The sequence below is a fragment of the Petaurus breviceps genome, unplaced genomic scaffold, assembly GCF_028583685.1.
Source record: "Petaurus breviceps papuanus isolate PSGF00001 unplaced genomic scaffold, PetGlider_PUasm1.0 428, whole genome shotgun sequence".
NCBI lineage: Eukaryota > Metazoa > Chordata > Mammalia > Diprotodontia > Petauridae > Petaurus > Petaurus breviceps.
The window spans coordinates 2,810,652-2,830,984 of record NW_027186331.1 but is presented as its reverse complement, the minus strand read 5'-3'; the positions used below and the strand labels follow the sequence as shown (position 1 = coordinate 2,830,984).

Genomic DNA, 20,333 nt, shown 5'->3' with positions numbered 1-20,333 from the left:
TTACTTTGTGGTGAAAATGTTAACAGTACTCTTATGATTGTCATCATAATTTGGGTAGTTTCAAAGAAAGGCATATGCTCAGCTGAGTACGATGGGGTGATTCTAAAAAAAATTAAAGTGTAGGGAGAGAGAAAAAGGAGTAATTCTTTTATACAAATGAGGCATAAAAGGAAAAACTGATACAGAAAAAGCTAAGAGGGGAAGGTGGGAACCTTACTCTCATCGGGAGAGGGTTTAAGGCGGAACAACATATATATCCAGAAGGGTAAAAGTCTTCTAAAATCAAAAAGAAATAAAAGAGCAAGGGGGTTAGGTGGGGGGAGAGAAAAGGGAGGGACTCTTAGGCTGGATAGGTTAAGGAGTCAGAGGTCAAGATAGCAGGTAGAAGTAAAGCAGAGGAGTGAGGAGGGATAGGTAAAATAGGGTGAGGACAGTGAGGAAAACAGGAAGGAGGAAAATACACAAGTAATTGTAGCTTAGACTGTGAATAGGATGAATTTACCCATAAAATGGAAATGGATAGCAGACTAAAAATTTGAATTCAACAATATGTTGTTTTCAGGAAACATTTTTAAAAAGCATTTAAAAAACACAAAGATAAAATAAAGGGCAAGAGTAGAATTTAGTATGTAAAAAAAGCAGCAACAGTCATCAAGATCTCAAAGTTAAACTTAAAATAGATTTAATCAAAAGTGAAAAATAGAGAAACTACACCATGTGTCAGCAATAATTATTCAATATTGTTTTAAAATACCTAACCAGTATAAAATACCTGAGTGTATGCATGCCAAAATAGACACAGGAAGTGTAAGAACACAAACATAAAACTTTTTATGCAAATAAATTCAGATCTAAGTAACTGAAGTAATATTTATTGTTCATGGGTAGGCAAAGCCAATATAATTTTTTAAATGAAAATTTTACCTCATTTTTAAATTCAAGATCATCCCAATTAAATTACTAAAAAAAATTTAATTTACTGAATTAGAAAAAAATTAATAGTTCATCTGGAAGAACAAAAAGTCAGAAACTTCAAAGAAACCAGGGGAAAAAAGATGTAAAGGAAGTGGATTCAGCAGTATCAAACCTTAAACTATATTATAAGGCAAGAGCATTAAGTGTAAAAAGGATAATTTTAATTATTTTAAATGAATTTTTTTGCATATTTGATTTTTTTTTTTTGCTTTTTGGAGGGCAATTGGGGTTAAGTGACTTGCCCAAGGTCACAAGGCTAGTTAAGTGTTAAGTGTCTGAGACTGGATTTTTAAACTCAGGTCCTCCTGACTCCAGGGCCAGTGCTCTATTCGCTGTGCCACCTAGCCACCCTGCATATTTGATTATTTTAAATGAATTTTTTTGCATAAATAAAACCTACGTAGCCGAGGAATGCAGAAAATAGGGTGGGAGTGGGGGACTTTCATAGACAATCTCTCAGATAGGATGTGATTGTGTTGGAATATAGCTGTGGCATAGGAAAGGAACTGGTTGATTTAGAAAAACAGGGAAAGACTTGGACTTATGCTATCCACCTTCAGAAAAACAGATGATAGAAGAAAATAAAGCACATTATGATATATATGTGTACATGTGTATATATGCGTACGTCTAGATACCTATGTATGTATTCATGTACATGTGTATGTATGTAGGTGTTGTAGCTTTCCTTAGGGTGGGGGGGAGGGGGAAAGTAAAAAGTACACAGCAGAGAACAAAAGAAAAATCAACAAGGAAGCAAAGAAAAGCTGGGCGGCTCTGAAAACAGTGTGTAGTATTTATTATATAGGTTTCCTTGAAATGGATATGTATTTTTTATATTGAATCCCCTCTTATGGTCTGCTGCATGCATGGCAATGGTTTTCTTTTTTCCCCTTTTCTCATTTTGTAATTAAGTTCAACAAAAAAAATTTACCAAAGAATCATACTGCTTTTGTTAAAATGTTTATATTAATAAAAAATAAAGTACTGTCGATGGAAGTCAAGAAAAAAGAAAAAATACAGGAAACATGGATCGAGAATAATGAATGAGGGGGCGGCCAGGTAGCACAGCGAGTAAGAGCACTGGCTCCAGCGTCGGGATGACCTGGGGACCAAATCTGGGCTCAGATACTCAGCACTACACCCAGAAACACCTGGCCGTGTAACCTTGAGCAAGTTACTTAACCCCAATTGCTTAAAAAAAAAAAAAAGAATAATGAATGAGGTCCAGATTTGTACACTACATAGGAGCTTCATATCTATGCATCATAAGTACTTTCTTCAAGTTTAGAAGAGGGAGGCACCAGATATGCCACTGAATTACATTACTAAAAAAAAAAAAATGGTTATATTTTAACAGAAAATTTCTTACTGATGTAGAAATAATTCCTGAATTTGATTTGAATTAGACAGAAAAGGCTTTCAGCAGCCACCTAATCCAACTTATGGGTGAAGAGGAGCTCCTGCTTTCACACACTTGACAAATGTGTCATCTAGAAAAGCGCTTCTTAAACTATGGTCTCAACCCCATATGGGGTCACAAAAAATTTCACAAGAAAAGGCTTCTGAATGTGCAACAACCAAAAATTAATTCGAAATCAAATGCATGATGAATCCAAGGTGTTTCTGGCAGTGACTGCCCCTGCTGAATTGTGCGATGTCACTACAACCTTGGTTCTGAACACAAAGCGTGCTCACTTTACACTGAACATGTCACGTCATGCAAAGCCAATGAATGCTGCTGAAACCTGAGAAGGGGTCAAGAGTGGAAAAAGTTTAAGAAGCCGTGATCTAGACTGTGCTTATAGGAGACCTTCAAGGAGAGGAAGGTCACTACTTGTTAAGGAAGCCATTCTTCATGATTTGAATCGTTAGGAAGCCTTTCCTAACATCAAGCCTAAATTTGCCTCTTTGAAGTGTTTGCTACTCTCTTCTAAGAAAGTCCAAATAAAGCTGAAGCTGCTGAAGGTTTTCTGTAAAACTGAAGCTGGGGAGAACAAGTTTTTGCTTAAGTCATTCCTTCTCTATGCTGTATTTTTCCCACTTTGGCCCCTGACACATTTTTGACAATCTTTTTCTCAGTCAGCCAACAAGCATTTATTACTTACTATGAGCCAGGCAGTATGTGCTAAACCCTAAGGATACAAGCACAGCAGACAGAAAAGGTCCCTGGCTATGAGCTTACATCCTAATGTAGGAAGATAACATATAGAAGAGGTGGGAAAAAAAAAGCTGAAAAGTGGGCGGATGGGAAGGAGATGCCAACTTGGAGAAATTGTGGTGAAGACTAGAGAATGAGGAATGGATGGTCTAGGCCCTTCCCCCAAATGGAAGTCCAATGAGAGACCCAGTGGGGAGAGTAGTAAAAGTAAATGAAGCCAAGGGTAAAACCTTGGGGGAACATCCCCCTTAAAGGGCTAGGGGACATAAAAATAACCAGTAAAGGGAAAGAAACCCAGCATATAAAATCATATGAGAATCAAGTAAGTGCAATGTTTCAGAAGACAAGGAGAGAGTATGCAAAAAGAGGTTAGCAAACAATAATGTCTTAAGACTTCAGAAGGAAAGGTTATTTTGAATATTGTGATTAGGAAGTCCAAGAAGACTTTTAAGAGAGGTTGGGAAAAAAAGCAGACTGCAAGGCATTGTAGAGATGGTTATGGTGAAGAGGAATCAGGGACAATGTATATAAGAAAATGTTCAAAAGTTTGGGAGTAGAAGATATATAGGATGGCAACTGGAGAAAAAGTATAGGTGCATGAAAACGATGGCTTTGTTTCTCTTTTGGTACTGGGAGAATTGGTATGTTTGTGCATAGCTAGAGAGCCAATAGAAGGTAAAAAGATTGAAGATGTGTGTGTGTGTGTGTGTGAGAGAGACAGAGAGATTGTGAGTGGATGTGTACTATCATAAAGTTCTGGAATAGTAAAGAAAGGATAAGATTGAGAACATAGGTCAAAGATTTAGTCTTAGCAAAGTGTACACATTTTTCTATGACTGGAAAACAGTTTGGAGTGATAGCTGTGGGCACTTTGGAAGACTGGGAGTTAAGGGAGTGAACAACTATAAAACTGCCATAATTTTCTCAGTAAAGAATATATCATACTGGTCTTGGCAATCAAGATTTGAGCTATGGAAAGGTGTCTAAAAGGAAAGGGCAGCTGGTGGTGCAGTGAATAGAACACCAGCCCTGGAGTCAGGAAGACCCGAGTTCAAATCCGACCTCAGACACTTGACACACTTACTAGCTGTGTGACCTTGGGCAAGTCACTTAACCCAAATTGCTTTGCCTTTGCCCCTCCAAAAAAAAAATCAAAAGGAAAGGAGTCTTTGCTATACAAGGGGCATGAGTGGCTTTGGCCACATGTGTTTCCTTATATGTATGCCTCACTCCTATTAAACTCCAAGTTTGCAGTCACTCTTCCCACAAACGTTCTGTAGTTTTGTGAGTGCACCCTAGATTGCTGGAGGGTTTTATAGCTACTGTTCTTACCAGTTATCTTAATAAATACCTTTGCTATGAGCTAAACAAGATTATGCTGTATATTGTCTTCATAAGATTTAAGGAGATGCCTATGGTCTTAAGGAGAAAAATGTCTGGAATAGCCACTGAGAAATGAGACAGGAATTTGCTTCATTTATAGGGATTTCCTTTTATATTCTTTAATATTAAATGAATATGTGCTTTGGCTGACATCTTGCTGAAGCTACTTAAATGCAAAATCATTACATTCACAAAGTTTCTCTCCAGTATGATTCCTATCATCCAATCATCAAGGAAGAACTTCCCATATTCTTTACATTCAGTTTCCTCTAGTATGAACCCACTCATGTTGATTAAGCAACCAGCTAATCTAGGAAGCCCTTTCCTCATTCCTGAGTTTTCTCTCCAGTATGAATTATCTGATGTTTTCTAAGCTCTCTGTTTTGGCAAAAGGATTCCCCACATTCATTACATTCATAAGGTTTCTCTCCAGTATGAATTTTCTGATGTTTGGCAAGAGGTGTTCTATGGCGGAAGGCCTTCCCACATTCTTTACATTTATAAGGTTTCTCTCCAGTGTGAATTCTTTGATGTTGAGTAAGATGTGTGCCTCGGTGGAAGGCTTTCCCACATTCATTACATGTATATGGTTTTTCTCCATTATGAATTCTCTGATGTTGAGCAAGACGTGTTCTTTGGTGGAAAACCTTTCCACACTCTTTACAATTATAAGATTTCTCTCCACTATGAATTCTCTGATGTTCAGTAAGTCCTGTTCTCCATCGGAAAGCCTGTCCACATTCTATACAGTTATAAGGTTTCTCTCCAGTATGAATTCTCTGATGTTGAGCAAGTGGGGCTCTCTGACGGAAGGCTTTCCCACATTCTTTACATGTATAAGGTTTCTCTCCAGTATGAATCCTCTGATGTTCAGTAAGGTCTGTGCTCCATCGAAAGGCCTTTCCACATTCATTACAATTATAAGGTTTCTCTCCAGTGTGAATTCTCTGGTGCTGAATAAGACTTCTTCTCTGGCGGAAGGTCTTCCCACATTCTTTACATTGAAAAGGTTTCTCTCCAGTATGAACTCTCTCATGTTCATTAAGTTCTGTGATCCATCGGAAGGCCTTTCCACATAGATTACATTCATAAGGCTTTTCTCCAGTATGAATTTTCTGATGTTGAGTCAGTTCTGTGCTCCTGGGGAAGGCCTTCCCACATTCCTTACATTCATAAGGTTTCTCTCCAGTATGAATTCTCTGATGTTCAGTAAGGCGTATTCTTTGACGGAAGGCATTCCCACATTCTTTACATGTGTAAGGTTTCTCTCCAGTATGAATTCTCTGGTGTTGTGTGAGTCCTGTCCTCCGGCAGAAGGTCTTTCCACATTCATTACATTTATAAGGTTTCACTCCTGTATGAACTCTTTGATGACGAGTAAGTTCTGAGCTCCACCGGAAGGCCTTTCCACATGACTTACATTCATAAGGTTTCTCTCCTGTATGGATTCTCTGATGTTCAATAAGGCGTATTCTCTGCCGGAAGGCCTTTCCACATTCATTACATTTATAAGGTTTCTCTCCATTATGAATTTTTTGGTGTTCAGTAAGTCCTGTCTTCCGGCTGAATGCCTTTCCACACTCATTACATTCATATGGTTTCTCTCCAGTGTGAATTCTCTGATGTCGAGTAAGTCCTGTCTTCTGACTAAAGACCTTTCCACATACATTACATTCATTAGGCTTCTTTGCAGTAGAAATTCTTTGATGTTGAGGAAGGTTCATGCCATTGGGGAAAGCCTTCTTACATTCATCACCTCCAAATGGTTTCATTCCAGGATGTATTCTATGGCTGTCATTAAGGTCTGAATTATAACTAAAGAATTTCTCATATTCATTAAACTTAGAAAAAGTCTTCTTTGAGCAGATGCTATTACATTTATTCAGGTGTGAAAAGAATCTACAATTCTTTTTGTGAACATTACACTGATGAAGGTTCTTTTCAACAGATAATCTATGTTGGGGGAAAAGGATTGGTCCTAGACAGAAGCCTCTATTGTATTTATTATATACATGTCCTGTCCCTTTTGGGGGAGCTTTCTTCGGGATGTTTTTCATTTGCCTTGACTGTTTCTCCTCACTTCCTTGCTCCTTTTCTAAGTTGGCATTACATCCCCAGGCTTCTTCAAACTTGGAAAGAAAGAGACTACTCCTTGCAAATTTTTCTTGGAATGATTTTTCTGAAGAGACATCCATCTCTGGAGCTGACTCTGTGGTTTCAGGTATAGTATCCCAATCTAAAAGAAAATTTTAAAGAAGTAAATATCTTCTGTTTCTTCTACCTAATACTTGGGCTTGTATTCTCATTCCTCCATTAAACAAAACTGTTGTCAAACTTATATTCTGCTGTATGTTTGTTTAGTCAATAATAGTTTATAAAAATAATTATCCTTAAAACAACCTTGTGAAATAGGTACATTTTCTAAATGAGAGAAACTGAATTCCATAATCTAATTTCTCCCCTAACTTTCCTATTTCTGTCAAGGATACTTCTATCTTTCAAATTACCAAGGTGCCCAACCTGAGTGCCATCCAGACACCTAACTCTCCCTCTAATCACTTGTGAAGTCTTATTGACTCTACCCCCACAATACATCTCTCCACTCATGGCTGCTACTCTAGTTTAGGGTCTCATCACTTCTCACCAGGACTACCTGGAGACACTCTCTTAACTGGTTTCAATTCCACCAGTCTCTCTCATCTTCCTTCCATATACCCCACACTATTAGAGTGATATTTCTTTTTGTTGTTTTTTTTTTGAGGGCAATTAGGGTTAAGTGATTTGCCCAAGGTCACATGGCTAGTTTTTGTGTTAAGTGTCCAAGGCCATATTTGAACTCAGGTCCTCCTGACTCCAGGACCGGTGCTCTATTCATTGCGCCACCTAGCCGCCCCCTAGAGTGATATTTTTTAAGTACAAGTCAGACCATTTAATTCCCCTGCTCAAAAAATTCCTGGAGTTCCCTTTAATTCTCTAAAATCACATCCAAGTTACTCCAGTTTGGTGCTTAAAGCCCTTAACATTTCACACATTATGTGGAACACATTATTACAGCAAATGCTTTTAAAATGTTCACTAAGAAACTAACCAGGGGGCAGCCAGGTAGCACAGCGAGTAAGAGCACCGGCCCCAGAGTCGGGATAACCTGACTTGATAACCTGATTGAATCACTCAATCTAATATGGAGAAGGACCCTCAGAGGCCAAGTCCAACCTAAACCAAAGAATCCCCCAAAGTCCAGCCTGAAGCCTTCTGGGAAGACACATACAAAGCTACCCACTGTACTTTCAGACAGCTCCAGTTTTTAGGGATTTCATTTTTCCATTGAACCTAACTCTCTCTCGGTAGCTCCCCCGGCTCTTCCCAGGTCTGTCTCTAGGGACCAGACATGACGAGCCCAATCCCTCCATATGCTGCGGTTGTTGTTCAGTCACATCCACTCTCCATGACCCCATTTGGGCTTTTCTTGGCAGAGATATTCAATGGACTCAAATTTACTCCATTGGTCGAATCTGGGCTCAGACACTTGGCACCCACCCAGAAACATCTGGCCGTGTAACCTTGAGCAAGTTACTTAACCCCAATTGTTTAGGGGCGGCCAGGTGGTGCAGTGAGTAAGAGCACCAGCCCCAGAGTCGGGATGACCTGGAGATCGAATCCCGGGCTCAGACACTCAGCACCACACCCAGAAATAACTGGCCGTGTAATCTTGAGCAAGTTACTTAACCCCAACTGCTTAAAAAAAAAAAAAACTAACCAGAAGGTGGCATGTAAGCCAATAGGATAACTTATAGACAATACACACAAAATGTCTATTTTGTGTTAAGGCACACATTAAAAAAAGGCTATTGAATGAATACGGATGGGAGGCAGAATGACTGTTGAGAGAGCAGAGTAAGCTGGAGAAGAGCAAGCTAACACTTCCTACAAACACTTCATATCTGAGCAATGAGGGTCATGTGGGGTGGGTGTGTGTGTGTGTGTGGGGGGGGGTGTCAGAAAGTCTTGTGTTTCAGTGCAGATACGGATGCACCACAGCAGCTCCCCAGGGACAGCCTCTGCTCATCCTCCCAGGCAGAGGGCGTTCCTAAACCTCTCTCCCCTTCAGTGATCAGCTGTGGTGTCACTGGGCTCTCACGCACTTACCTGGACAGGGGGCTCTCAAGATATCACCCTCTGGCATCCAAGGTACTTTCCCTTGCTCTAACTGGTAAATCACCCGCGGCTTGGAAACTGCAAGGCCTATCAGCGGAAAGAGGAAATGCGTTAGGTTCTGCTCCGGATGTGACCACCATCTCTTTGGAGACAAAAGGCTAGTTTAGGAAGGTCTAGAGAATGACACAAGGACCTTGTAAGGTGCGATGCTCTTCACTAGGAGGGAAAGGACAGGGCTCAGATGAAAGGCACATTTCATATCTTCAAGGGAAGAATCCTGGAGCTCCCAGATCACAGAGTAAGAGGCAGGAGCTGCCCAAGGAGGTGCCCAAGCTGCCACCCACCAAAGCACATTCACCAGTTTCCTATCCTGTGTTCACAAAAGAATGAACCATACCTGTTTTCTGCAAGATAATACCCTTTACTAGAGAACACCACAGCATGTAATGGGGTGCCAGAGTGCATAGAGCACTGCCTGAAGTCAGGAAAACCCGCTTTCTTTTTTTTTTTCTTTTTGGAGTGGGGGAAGACAGGGCAATTGGGGTTAAGTGACTTGCCCAAGGTTACACTGCTAGTAAGTGTTAGGTGTCTGAGATTGGATTTGAACTCAGGTCCTCCTGGACTCCAGGGCTGGTGCTCTATTCACTGTGCCACCTCGCTGTAATGGAAATGCAAATTTAAAGATCTTCCCTGCCCCTAGGCTAAAGTGCACCTGGAGCCTGGGGTGGGAGGCTTGTTTTTCAGTAGATAGTTCTTGATTGGCCAGTGAGTCAATAAGATTGTTACATTCTCTGACCCAGGAAAAGGCTATATAAGCCCTGATTTGAGGCTTTGTTTTGGGGCTCACTTTGAGAAGTGTTCTGTGATTTGATCAGATGAAACTCTGGGAAGCTGTTGTTGAGAGTCCCCCGGCTTTGAAAAACCCAGATGTTGACTGGGTATGGATGTAATGGTTGGACAGTTTGGAAATCTGTCTACTTGATCTGTTTTTGTCTTGATAATTCTGTCTGTATATTCTGAAGTTCGGGGTGCTGACCTTTTTCCCCAGAACTAGGTAAACAATACATATTTGACTGATTAAAGTAAGCTTGTTAACCCATTTTGAGTTGCTTTCCTTTAACAAAGCAGATCTAAGAACCTGTGTTGGCAGACACCCTGGGGACACTGGGGTACTTGCCGCTACACTCACTGCCCCCAAAACATGAGTTCTCATCTAGCCTCAGACACTACTTGTGCGACCCTGGAGGAGTTACTTCACATCTGCTTGCCTTAGGTTCCCTCATCTGTAAAAACAGGGGTAACAGCTCCTATCTCCCAGGGTCAAATGAGATAGTATTTGTTAAGCACTTTGAAAACCTATACAAATAGTGCTGTGTAAATGCTAGCTACTAATAGGGAATGGGGAGAATATGAAGCCAAGGGGGACACATGCTTACCCAGGCAGACCAGATTCCGGTAGTTCTCCAGCATTACGTCCCTGTACAGTGCTTTCTGAAAAGAGTGCAGGTGCCCCCACTCCTCCGCAGTGAATTCCACAGCCACATCCTTGAATGTCACCAATTCCTGAAATGGCAAATATAGTTCTGCACATGCAGGTTCCCTTTTCATATGGACATGGGAGGATGAGCACAGCTGGTTTTTAACAGAATCACTCAATCTAATATGGAGAAGGACCCTCAGAGGCCAAGTCCAACCCAAACCAAAGAATCCCCCAAAGTCCAGCCTGAAGCCTTCTGGGAAGACACATACAAAGCTGCCCACTGTACTTTCAGACAGCTCCAGTTTTTAGGGATTTCATTTTTCCACTGAACCTAACTCTCTCTCAGTAGCTCCCCTGGCTCTTCCCAGGTCTGTCTCTAGGGACCAGACATGACGAGCCCAATCCCTCCGTATGCTGCGGTTGTTGTTCAGTCATGTCCACTCTCCGTGACCCCATGTGGGCTTTTCTTGGCAGAGATACTGCAGTGGTTGGCCATGTCCTTCTCCAGCTCATTTTACAGATGAGGAAACTGAGGCAAGCAGGGTTAAGTGACTTGCCCAGGGTCACACAGCTAGGAAGTGTCTGAGGTTGGACTTGAATCCAGATTCCAACCCAGTGTTCTATTTACTATACCACTCAGGTACCCCTTTTAAATGACTGCCATTTAAGTATCTGGAGGTTGTGATCTTCCTTTCTCCAGGACTAAAAAACCCCAGTTCCTCTGAAGGATCTTTTAATCTCCCACTGCTCTGGCTGATGTTCAACAACCAGCAGGCAAGAGAACCTTTTATTTAATCAGAGGCTTCTTTCCCAGCTTTCACAGGGCACAGAAGAGTCTGGCTCCACCTCCCTCCATGGCTGTTAACTGTTTTTCTCTTTCTGTTAATACACCTCATGGCTGGTAACAGCGATGTTTGTTAATGCCAATCAATTCAGTGTTGGAGATGAAAGGAGAAAAGAAAACCTGAGTGAAGATATGTCCCTAGTTCCTCTGACGTAGGGGCTTGAGCTGGATAGTTTTGTACTTTTAGTAATTTCCAAGGTATGGTTCCCAGAACCTACCATGGGGGGAGATAAAGAATTAGGTGACAGCAGGCTGTGGGTGGAGGGCCCAGTGGGTATTTGTCCTTGTGGCCATCTGAGGGGTACTGCTCACACTATGCATCACACATGTGTCCTTAACAAGCACTGTTACACAAGCCTGTAAATTGAGTAAGGGGCAACAATTTTATTTTCTGGAGAAACAGAATAACAAAAGGCAAGACCACTTTTTAAACATAAACTCTTTAAAAATCCCAGTGAAAGGTATGGAAAAAGACCACCACATATAACAGAGAGAAGCTACAGAGAGAAAAGCAAGTCCACAGAAAGCTTAGGGAGTGGTCCAACTAAGCCAAGCCACTGGGGGGGCAGGTGGGGACGGAACCAGATGTGGAGTTTGGGAAAGACATGATGAACTGGGCACTGAAGGGTGACAGAGCATGGAGAACAGCTCCACCTATCCAGCAGTTAAAAGCAAAGAAGCCAGTACCTTGTTGACCTGCCTAAATGAGAATTCCATCCACAGAAAGGCGGAAGCGCCAACAAGGGGGATTCCGTTCTCTATACAGATCTCCACAATTTTGAGGACCTGCTGAGGCAGAACTGATGGGAGCCTGAACTGACCCCTCCAGAGTGTGACGGAAGAGACAAGAGGAAGGTACAGGCCCAGTCTCCTGCTCTGCTGAGACCACACCCGCAGCGCCACATTTAGCAAAACGATAATAAGCTGAATGACGCTCTGAGACAGACCACCAGAGGGGAATGCCTGGGAGTACAGGTTGTATGAAGATCAGCCGAAGGAATGGAGATGTTTATTCTGGAGAAGACTTGTGGGGTAGCAGGGCCCCGACAGTTATCTTGGAGCACTTAAAGGGCATTACCATCGCTAGGCCAGTGTGCTTTGGTTGGGGTTCTCTTTTGGCCACAGCTGCTTAGGTCCCATTCACTTCCGAACCATTTCTAACCACACCACCTGGCCTCCCACTATCTTCCTCAAACCCTTCCCACTAGAGACATGGGCTCTGCACCATGGGGCTTCGGCCTTCTCTGGATCACAACCAGGCCTCCTCATCCTTTTTGAGCCATTTCCAAACATCCTGTGTCCCTCTTTCTCCCCTTTTACCCTCCCCTCTCAGTGCTGTCTCTCCCTATTCGAATGTCAGCTCCTTGAGGGCAGGGACCTAAGACCATCTGTGTCTTCAGTGTTTAGCACTGTGCCTGGTGCCTAGTATGTTTAACCAATGCTTTGTCATTGTTTGATCCTGTGACCGTAAGGAATCTAGAACAAATGGGGGCAGAATTCTACGAACTTAAGAAGAGTGAAGAAAGCAGAATTAATATACATAATAATAACAATGCATTCTAAGAACATAAAGGAAAACAATGCTGAGAGACTTCAGAACCCAGACTAATCAGTGACAAACCATGATTCCTGAGGATCCCCACAGAAGACGGCACACATGGCCAGGCTCACCAAGGCTCTGACTGCTGGGCTTTAACTGGCTCTCTCAGAATGAAGGATGGGGGTGGAGGGAAAGGGAGATGCTGGGAATTGACGGTGATGCTCAAAAAACCCAAAACATATTCTAAAATAATTTTTTAAAGAAGGAAACACAATAAAATACGGGGGGTTGGACTAAACCTCTGATTTTTTGAAAGGCCAAGTTTATTGGGTTTTAGAAGTATAAGACCTAAGGTGTTACTTCAAGAAGCAGGAAACCGGCACATACTTGTAGATCCCCGGAAGGCAGGAGCACAGGAGCCATGGTGTTCACCTGAGCAGACTTCTCAGAAGCTGGAGCTAAGGAGAAAAGAGAGATGGTAAGCAGCGCTGAGCCCTCCTGGAAGCGCCCACACCTCGGACCTGGGAGAGCCCACACACTGAGCCGCTGAGGCACAGACCTGGGGCAGGGGGGAGGGAGCTGCTCCCAGAATTTAACTCAATTCCATAACAACTCAACCTGTAAGCACCTACTGTGTGCAAGGCACTGATCTGGGCACCGGGAAGCCAAGGACTGAGATGAACCAGGTCCTGGTTTCAAAAAACTCATCTTTTTGTAGAGCAACAGGATGCACCAAGTAGGCACCAGACAGCCCATGGACGGAGAGCGCTGACCAGTGGGGGCCAGAGACAGACAGCCAGGAGTGTCCAGCAGAATGTGAGTGTGTGCAATCAGGGTTAAGTGAGTTGCCCAGGGTCACGCAATAAGTGCCAAGGGTCTGAGGCCACAGCTGAACTCTGGTCCTCGTGCTCTGTCCACTGTGCCACCCAGTGGCCCCCAACATCTAGTTCGGGAAGAGGGAGCCCTCGGGTCTGAAATTGCGAAGCTCTCTGGGTATGCTTCAGAAGTCACACCTGACAAGCCCTGGCTACAGCTTAGACAGGTAAAGCATTATAATGGAAATAAATTCTAGATGGCCTGGAGGAGACCAGCCTTGTAGGAAAGGCTGAGTGCTCAGAACACTTGGGAGTAGGGGAGGGAGCTTCCCGCCTGGCCCTCAGGGGGAGGGGATAAAAGAGGAGCAGCAGAGCAGGTGGGAGGGAGCCTTGCAGAACAGCACAGGATGAGAGGCTCCACACAGGCCACAGAAACTTGGGGAGAAGACAGGAGAAGACCAAAGGGAGAGATGCCGTGGAGGCCCTTCCCCGGGCACCATGGGACGCCAGCCCTCCCCCCACCTGCATGCCCACCCACTGCTAAATCTAGATCCTAATGTGGCAGCAGAGACAGCAGCCCCGCCCTACTTCAAACCTTCATCACTTCTGGGGGACACAGCAATCACCTATTTCCTGGCTCCATCTCTCCTTCTCTGCCCCATGCGCCAAACAATTGGCACAGTGAGCTTTCTAAAGCACAGGGACAACCACATCAATCCTGTCTAAAGACGTTCTGGTGGTTCCTTCTGGGACCAATCCCTACCTGGGCTTCACAGCATCTGGCGCTTCCTTCCAAGCTCAGCCACCTCCTACAAGGGGTCTCCAGTAATCCCCTCCCCTCCTTCTCCTACAAATATCTCATAGTTACTTTTAGAACAAAACCTTTATGTCTTTAATCTTGAGATGAGCTCTTCCTTGCTTGCCCAGTGTGAAAGGCCAGTGGCCACTCTCAGGTCCCATCCCCAAACTGACTGGCATGGCTTCATTTTTCTGGCTGGGCAGGCTCACCCCTCCTGGGGCAGCGCCATGGCCCTCTACCGCACCAATACTGACCTCCAGTTCTGCTGTCGTTCTCCTGCAGCCCAGAACTCCCAAACTCAAGGGATCCACCAGCTTCAGCCTCCCATGTCCAATGTATGTACTTATAAGCTATTCTGAGTTTGGGCAGCTAGGAGCTAGGTGGGGCAGTGGCTAGAGCACTGGGCCTGGAGTCAGGAAGGCCTGAGTTCAGCCTCAGACGCTTACTAGCCATGTGACCCTGTTTGCCTCAGTTTCCTCCTCTGTAAATTGAAAGGGCAAACCAGTTCAGCGTCTTTGCCCAGAAAACCCCAAAAGGGGTCACAAAGAGCTAGACGTGACTAAAAACAGTTTTGAGTTTACCGACATGTTTACATGCTGTTCCCTTTGACAGAATGTAAACCTGATGGCAGGGACTGCGAGAGTTTTTTCTTTTGCCTCAAGCGTATTGGCTGTGCTTAGTAGGTGTTTCATAAATGACTGATGTTATTTCTGGCACAGTGGAAAGAAGCCGGCTTCTGTAGGCAGAAAGCCCTCTCTAAATCTGTGCTCCTAAGACTTGGTCATTATTTGTCCACAGAGGGAAAGGAGTAGGAAAGGGCCAGACATGACTTTAAGGTTGGGAACTTGCTCCCCCTTCCCTTCCACCTCCGGGCCCTCGCGTGCTCTCCAACCTGCTGCCTTCCCCCCAGGGCTGGGCGCTCCTGGGGGCGGGGCGTCTGGCCCTCGCTGTGCACACAGCCGGCACTCACTCATTCTACACCCTTTGTACAGGAGCGTTCCCCCGCGGTCTCTCCCCCTGGGCTGGGAGCTCCTCAGGGCAGGACCTGCCTCCGGCCTTTCTCTGCACCCCCAGCGCTTAGCCCAGTGTCTGGTACACAGCAGGCCATTACTAAGTGCTTTGTGACTGCGGAAGAGGGGGGCCGCCTCGTGGCCCCGGCTCGGCCTCCTTCCTTCCTTCCCCTCCACCCGAAGGCAGACTCAGGCTGCCCAGGCGTCAGTTACAAAGGAGCCCCGGTAGCCCGGGCTGAGAGCGGCCACTTGTGATTGGATAAGGCGTTTAGCCCGCCCCCCGCGCTATCCAATGGCAGAGGAGACCAGCCGAGGGCCGCAGGCACCCCGCCCCACCTGCCTTTCCCCTCCACCCCTCACGCCACTCCGTATAGCGGGAGGAAGACCGGGAAACATGGCTCCCGAGGCCGTGCTGGGACCTACCTTGCTCTCCAGCGGGGTCGGCCCTTAGTCCGTCCCGGAGCCCGCACCACGGAGAGGCCGGAGAGGAGTCCAAATAGTCCAGAGCGATGCGAGATCCGGAAGTGTCCGACTTCCGGTGCCAACAAGGGGGCCAGGAAAGGAAGTTATGTAAAACGGAATGGGCGGGTCCATGAATAAGTCACTTCCTTTTGGCCGGCAAAGCCTTTTGGGAAACCTAGTTCAAGGGCTCCATATTTATGAGCATGCGCATTGTGCTCGTAGACCATGCCTTCGGGTTTCTGGAGGCCACATCCCTAGGGACAGGGAGACCACCTACTGCGTCCTCCACGTGGCTTCGAGGGCCTTCCCCGCCCCCATCCCGTGTCTGCCTGCCTCTGCTCCTGGCTCCTTTTTCAGCCCTAGCTCACCGAGCTCCACTTCCCCCAGACCAGGCTCCAGCCCAGCCGCGTGCACGAAGCCTTCCCAGCACCCCGACCCTGAGGGCCTTCCCTGCTCCGCATCTGTGCACTGACTATGCATATGCGTGCTTCCGAAGGAACGCGCATTTATTAAGTGCCAGCTGTGTACTGCACAGTCTAGATCAGTCTGCTCTCAAGGACCTCCCGCCTCCCCGGAGGGGGTCAGGCGCGGGCCGACAGGCTATATCAGCGGCCGGCCACAGCACCCCGGGGGTCCGGAGCGTCGCGGCGGAGCAGGCGCCGTGTCCAGGACCTTGGGAGGCAGCGCAGCCCGGCTGGGAAGAGGGGGAACCCTTTGGGGGGAGCCCTGAGGTCTAAGGGACTGTCCGGGATTCCCTCTGGCTCACGTGACAGACCCCCTGGGCAGTCCGGCCGCCTCCAAACAGTTTTAGACGCGTGCAGCGGTGCTAAGCAGGCTTGGCGTGAAGACCCCGTGTGCCCCCCGAGGGGCAGACCAGAGCCGCTGGTGCCATCCCCACCACGCCCCCCAGGCGCGATCTGCCGGCCCCTCAGGACCAAGAGAAGCTGTCCGGACCGGCCACCGTGAGGACCTGTCAAAGGACAGCCTGCGCTCTGACGGGACTTGTTCCGGCCGTGCTGGCAGGGATCACCACTGCTGGTGTTAGCGTGAATCACCCCCTTTAACACCACATTCTAGAATCTGGATGGGAAGGCAAGCTCGGCTTCCACCCAGTTTTCAGAATCCATTGTATGGCTAGTTTTGCGGCCTGGGACAATTGCCCATGCCCAGTCTTGTGGTGGCACATACAGTTCCTTTTCCTAATGACCTCCCAAAGATCAAGGACAGTGTCTCCTAATTACATTTGAAAGTTCTTTGGTCCTGGAGGTTGTATTTTTAACCAAAGGTCCCATTTTGGTAACTGTAATTCTCTTTTATTTTATAACTATAGGAGCTAAAATTTACATAATGCTGTAAAGTTTGCAAAGCACTCTGTGCATATTACCTTATTTTACCCTCACTAAAGCCCTAGAAAGCAGGTGTCACTATTATGCCCATTTTACATTGAAAAAACTGAGGCAGGCAGAAGTTAAGTGGCTTACTCAGGGTCACACAGCCAATATCTATGTTGGATGGGATTTGAACTCAGATCTTCCTGACTCTGTGTCCAGGACTCATTATTCTGAGAAGTGGGTCCGTGGCTTCACCAGACTGCCAAAGGGGTACAGGACAGAAAAGGGTTAACAGTCCCTGCTAGAGTTCATCAGATCCAGATGCTTGAGCTCTTTTAAGATACCTAGGCACTCTGGTACTTTCTATGGCAATTATTCCTCCCTCAAAGGAGCTTACAAAGACATGAGGGGATAACCTGATGAAGAGACGTGTTTATCCTTACGTGGCCCAGGTCTGTGGCTTAGATCAAACAAGCCTGGAGTATGGGGCACTGGATGAAGCAGAAAGGGCTTGGGCTGCAGCCTTAGCTCAGACACTTAGCACTTCTGTGCGGTCCTCAGCAGGGCCCCAGCTCTCTCTGATCTAGAACCCACCTCACAAGGTCTTTGTGAGGATGAAAGGTATTTGTGAAGCACTTTGCAAAAGTTAAAGAGCTAAACTAGTTGTTACTCTGATTATCTCCCTATTAACACCATTAATAAGCCACCTACGCCGCAGACCTGCTGAGGGCCAGCATTCTCAGGGACTTCTGGTGCTGCCCAGTCTCTGGAATCTCAATAAAGATGCCATTTTGCCTGAAGGACGTTAATGGGGAAGCAGGAGGGGAAATTTCTAGCTCAGAAGAAAACCTCCTTATCAAAAGTGATCCCATCAATATGAGATTAAAGTCATTAACAATAATCTGAGATATGACACACAATTATTTCTGAAGAGGTTCCAGATTGATCGATAACTGTCCCAGACACACCAGGCTTGCCAGACGAGTCCTTCATAGCCCACAAGGGAGCAAGGGGAAGAGGGCCAAGAGGGCTCTGCTCCTCTGGCCATGCATGGGAAGGAGCCAAGTCCTTATCCTCCCACTCAAACAGAAGAAAATGGAAGTGAGGAGGGATGGCTCACAAAAGGTTCAGCAGGAACTCTGATCTTATCTAAGACCAGAAAGCCTGAGATTCAGTCTGGAAAGAATTCAGCCCAAGCCAACTTGGAGTCAGAGTTGTAAAAGTTTATTGTACCCTTTACAGCCGCCAAGGGTCTTTAGGGGACCTGCAACCTCAAAGGGGTAGAATTAAGGTTTTTCTAGAATAATCCATAGTAGAACCCGTGCCAATTATGCTAACTGGGTGAGTATGGGTGGGATTAGGGAGGAGTTAAGGTGGGGCCAGTGTTTAAAGGGACATGCACTTTTCTTCCTCTTTTTTTTTTTTTTTTAAAGCAATCAGGGTTAAGTAACTTGCTCAAGGTTACACAGCCAGTTATTTCTGGGTGTGGTGCTAAGTATCTGAGCCCGGATTTGATCCCCAGGTCATCCTAACACTGGAGCTGGTGCTCTTACTTGCTGAGCCACCTGGCCGCCCAAGGGACATGCACTTTTAATGTAACTACGAAGGAGTATTGCCCATAATTCACTGGGAAAAAGCCCAAGGGGGGGGCTACCTGGAGGTGTGGTTTTAGGCTTGAAACATCACTAAGTCAGCAGGCGGTCAAGGGCTGAGAAGTGCCCAGTCTGCCACCCATCAGTGTCATGTTTGACAAGATTGATGTCTGGGAACCAAGGCTAAAGAAGACTCAGTGTGTGGATAATTGGCCAAGGAGTTAACCCAGAGATAGGGTCCTGAAGGATTCATAGAGGCAGCCAAGGAGTCAACCTAGAGCTAGGGTCCTGAAGGATTCATGGGGGCAGCCAAGGAGTCAACCTAGAGATAGGGTCCTGAAGGATTCTTGGGGGCAGAAAGACATTATATAAGGGAGAGATAATAGTTGCCTAAGCTGGAATGTTTATAGATACTTTTGTGAAGGATTCATAGGAATAGCTTGTTATTGTTCCAAGCTGAGATAAACAATTCATGAGTCGTTGCTGGGCAGTTAATGCTTTGAGACTGGGGGGAGTAGGGGGGTGGGGAGTGTGATTTTATAAACTGCTTTTACAAATTGGTTTTACAGACTGATGTTACAAATTGGTTTTACAAATTGATATTACAAATATAGATCCCAAGCACCCCATAAGAAGGAGCAGAAGTGCTTCTAGAAGACGTGTCTAAAAGCCCCCCACCAACTATGTCTCATCAAGTCGGGTTATGTATGAAGACCCAGGCCTGCTCCTCATCAGCTGACCCTGAAGGCAGGAAGCAATCCCTGTCTTCTGTATTTCACTTTCTGCCATCTCAGAAGGTCAGTGCTCACTACGTTTTCTGCTACTGTAAGGAAAGGAAAGGAAAGGGGAAGGGCTGATCAGTCCTCTGCTCTCCTGCTAGGGCCCAAGGCTCTGCCTCAGTCTCATCCTTAAGCATGATACAATGACCTCTTGGAAGCTTTCTCAGTGAAAGGAGTCAGTTTCAAACAAGAAGAGTTTGTCCTAATTAAAATGAATAGAATGCCATGTTCTTTGATCCAGTCAATATGACCACTCAAAGTGGTCTAGTTCTACTCAATAATGGAAGTCACCTCATATTCCTCTGACACATCTCAGGACAGTCCTGGAAAGAATCAGGTGAGGGAGAGGAAGGATACTCTACTGTCCCCTCTTATTCAAACAGCTAGAGGGTACCGAGGCTATTAAATATTTATTATATTACCAACGTTGGGGCAAAAACCCCAAAACATGGAGAGTGACAGATGAAAAGTGCAAGGAAGAAGGGATTTGTGCTAGAGAAAGGGCCTGCAGTAAGCAGGAGGGAATGGGATCAAGGGCACACACAGTGTATTTGGTCTTATGTCTCTGCCTCTCCGACCAGAAAGAAGAAAGAAATCGGGCATGATTCTCAGAAGCTTAGAGTCAAGGAACAGAGTGAGCATTTGTGAGATCAGCTATGTTCTCAGTGAATCTTCTATGTCATTTTCTGATTGGGGGCTTGCGAAGAGGGAGGAAGTGTAGAGTAGCCAGAAGTCTGGGACAGCTTCAGCTACAAGATTTTCTTTTGGTTTAAATTCTAAATTTTTGAATAAGACATGGATGTACTAATTTGGCTCAAATACTTCTAATGTACATTACTGTAATGAGACTTTATACTCATAAGGTTTCATTCTGGTATAAATCTTCTAATATCAGCTGAGTTTTTGGTTCTTGAAAGCCATTCCAAACCACGTGATCTGAAAAGGTTGTGCCCCCCTACAGAAGGCCTTCCCATACACATCTCATTCCTGAAGTTTCTGTCAAGTAT

The 20,333-nt window shown here is 45.4% G+C and overlaps 1 protein-coding gene across 3 annotated transcripts; it reads right to left on the bottom strand.

Annotated features, from left to right (window-relative positions):
• Positions 1-659: 659 nt before the first annotated feature.
• Positions 660-15,733, bottom strand: LOC138171396 (zinc finger protein 184-like). 3 transcript variants are annotated; one of them, XR_011170872.1, is made up of 6 exons: positions 15,045-15,510; positions 12,926-12,996; positions 10,111-10,237; positions 8,666-8,761; positions 2,557-6,755; positions 660-1,921 (listed from the first exon to the last, which is right to left on the bottom strand). XR_011170872.1 is itself a non-coding variant. In XM_069100871.1 (5 exons), the coding sequence occupies exons 2-5, from the start codon at positions 12,959-12,961 to the stop codon at positions 4,846-4,848; spliced, it is 2,169 nt and encodes a 722-aa protein (XP_068956972.1). In that variant the 5' UTR covers positions 12,962-12,996; positions 15,586-15,733; the 3' UTR covers positions 660-4,845. The 3 variants fall into 3 exon arrangements, 2 of the variants coding, with proteins under 2 accessions (XP_068956972.1, XP_068956971.1); XM_069100871.1 differs by lacking the exon at positions 15,045-15,510 and adding an exon at positions 15,586-15,733 and having other exon boundaries at positions 660-6,755; XM_069100870.1 differs by having other exon boundaries at positions 660-6,755.
• Between the last annotated feature and the right edge of the window lie 4,600 nt (positions 15,734-20,333).

Coding starts and splice junctions, on each gene's coding strand:
- LOC138171396 (XM_069100870.1), bottom strand. CDS start 15,126: ATGAGTGAGTGCCGGCTGTGTGCACAGCGAGGGCCAGACGCCCCGCCC. Junction 8,762..10,110: donor CCGGAATCTGGTCTGCCTGG/GTAAGCATGTGT, acceptor TTCCGCTGATAG/GCCTTGCAGTTTCCAAGCCG. Junction 6,756..8,665: donor CTTGAGAGCCCCCTGTCCAG/GTAAGTGCGTGA, acceptor ATTTTCTTTTAG/ATTGGGATACTATACCTGAA.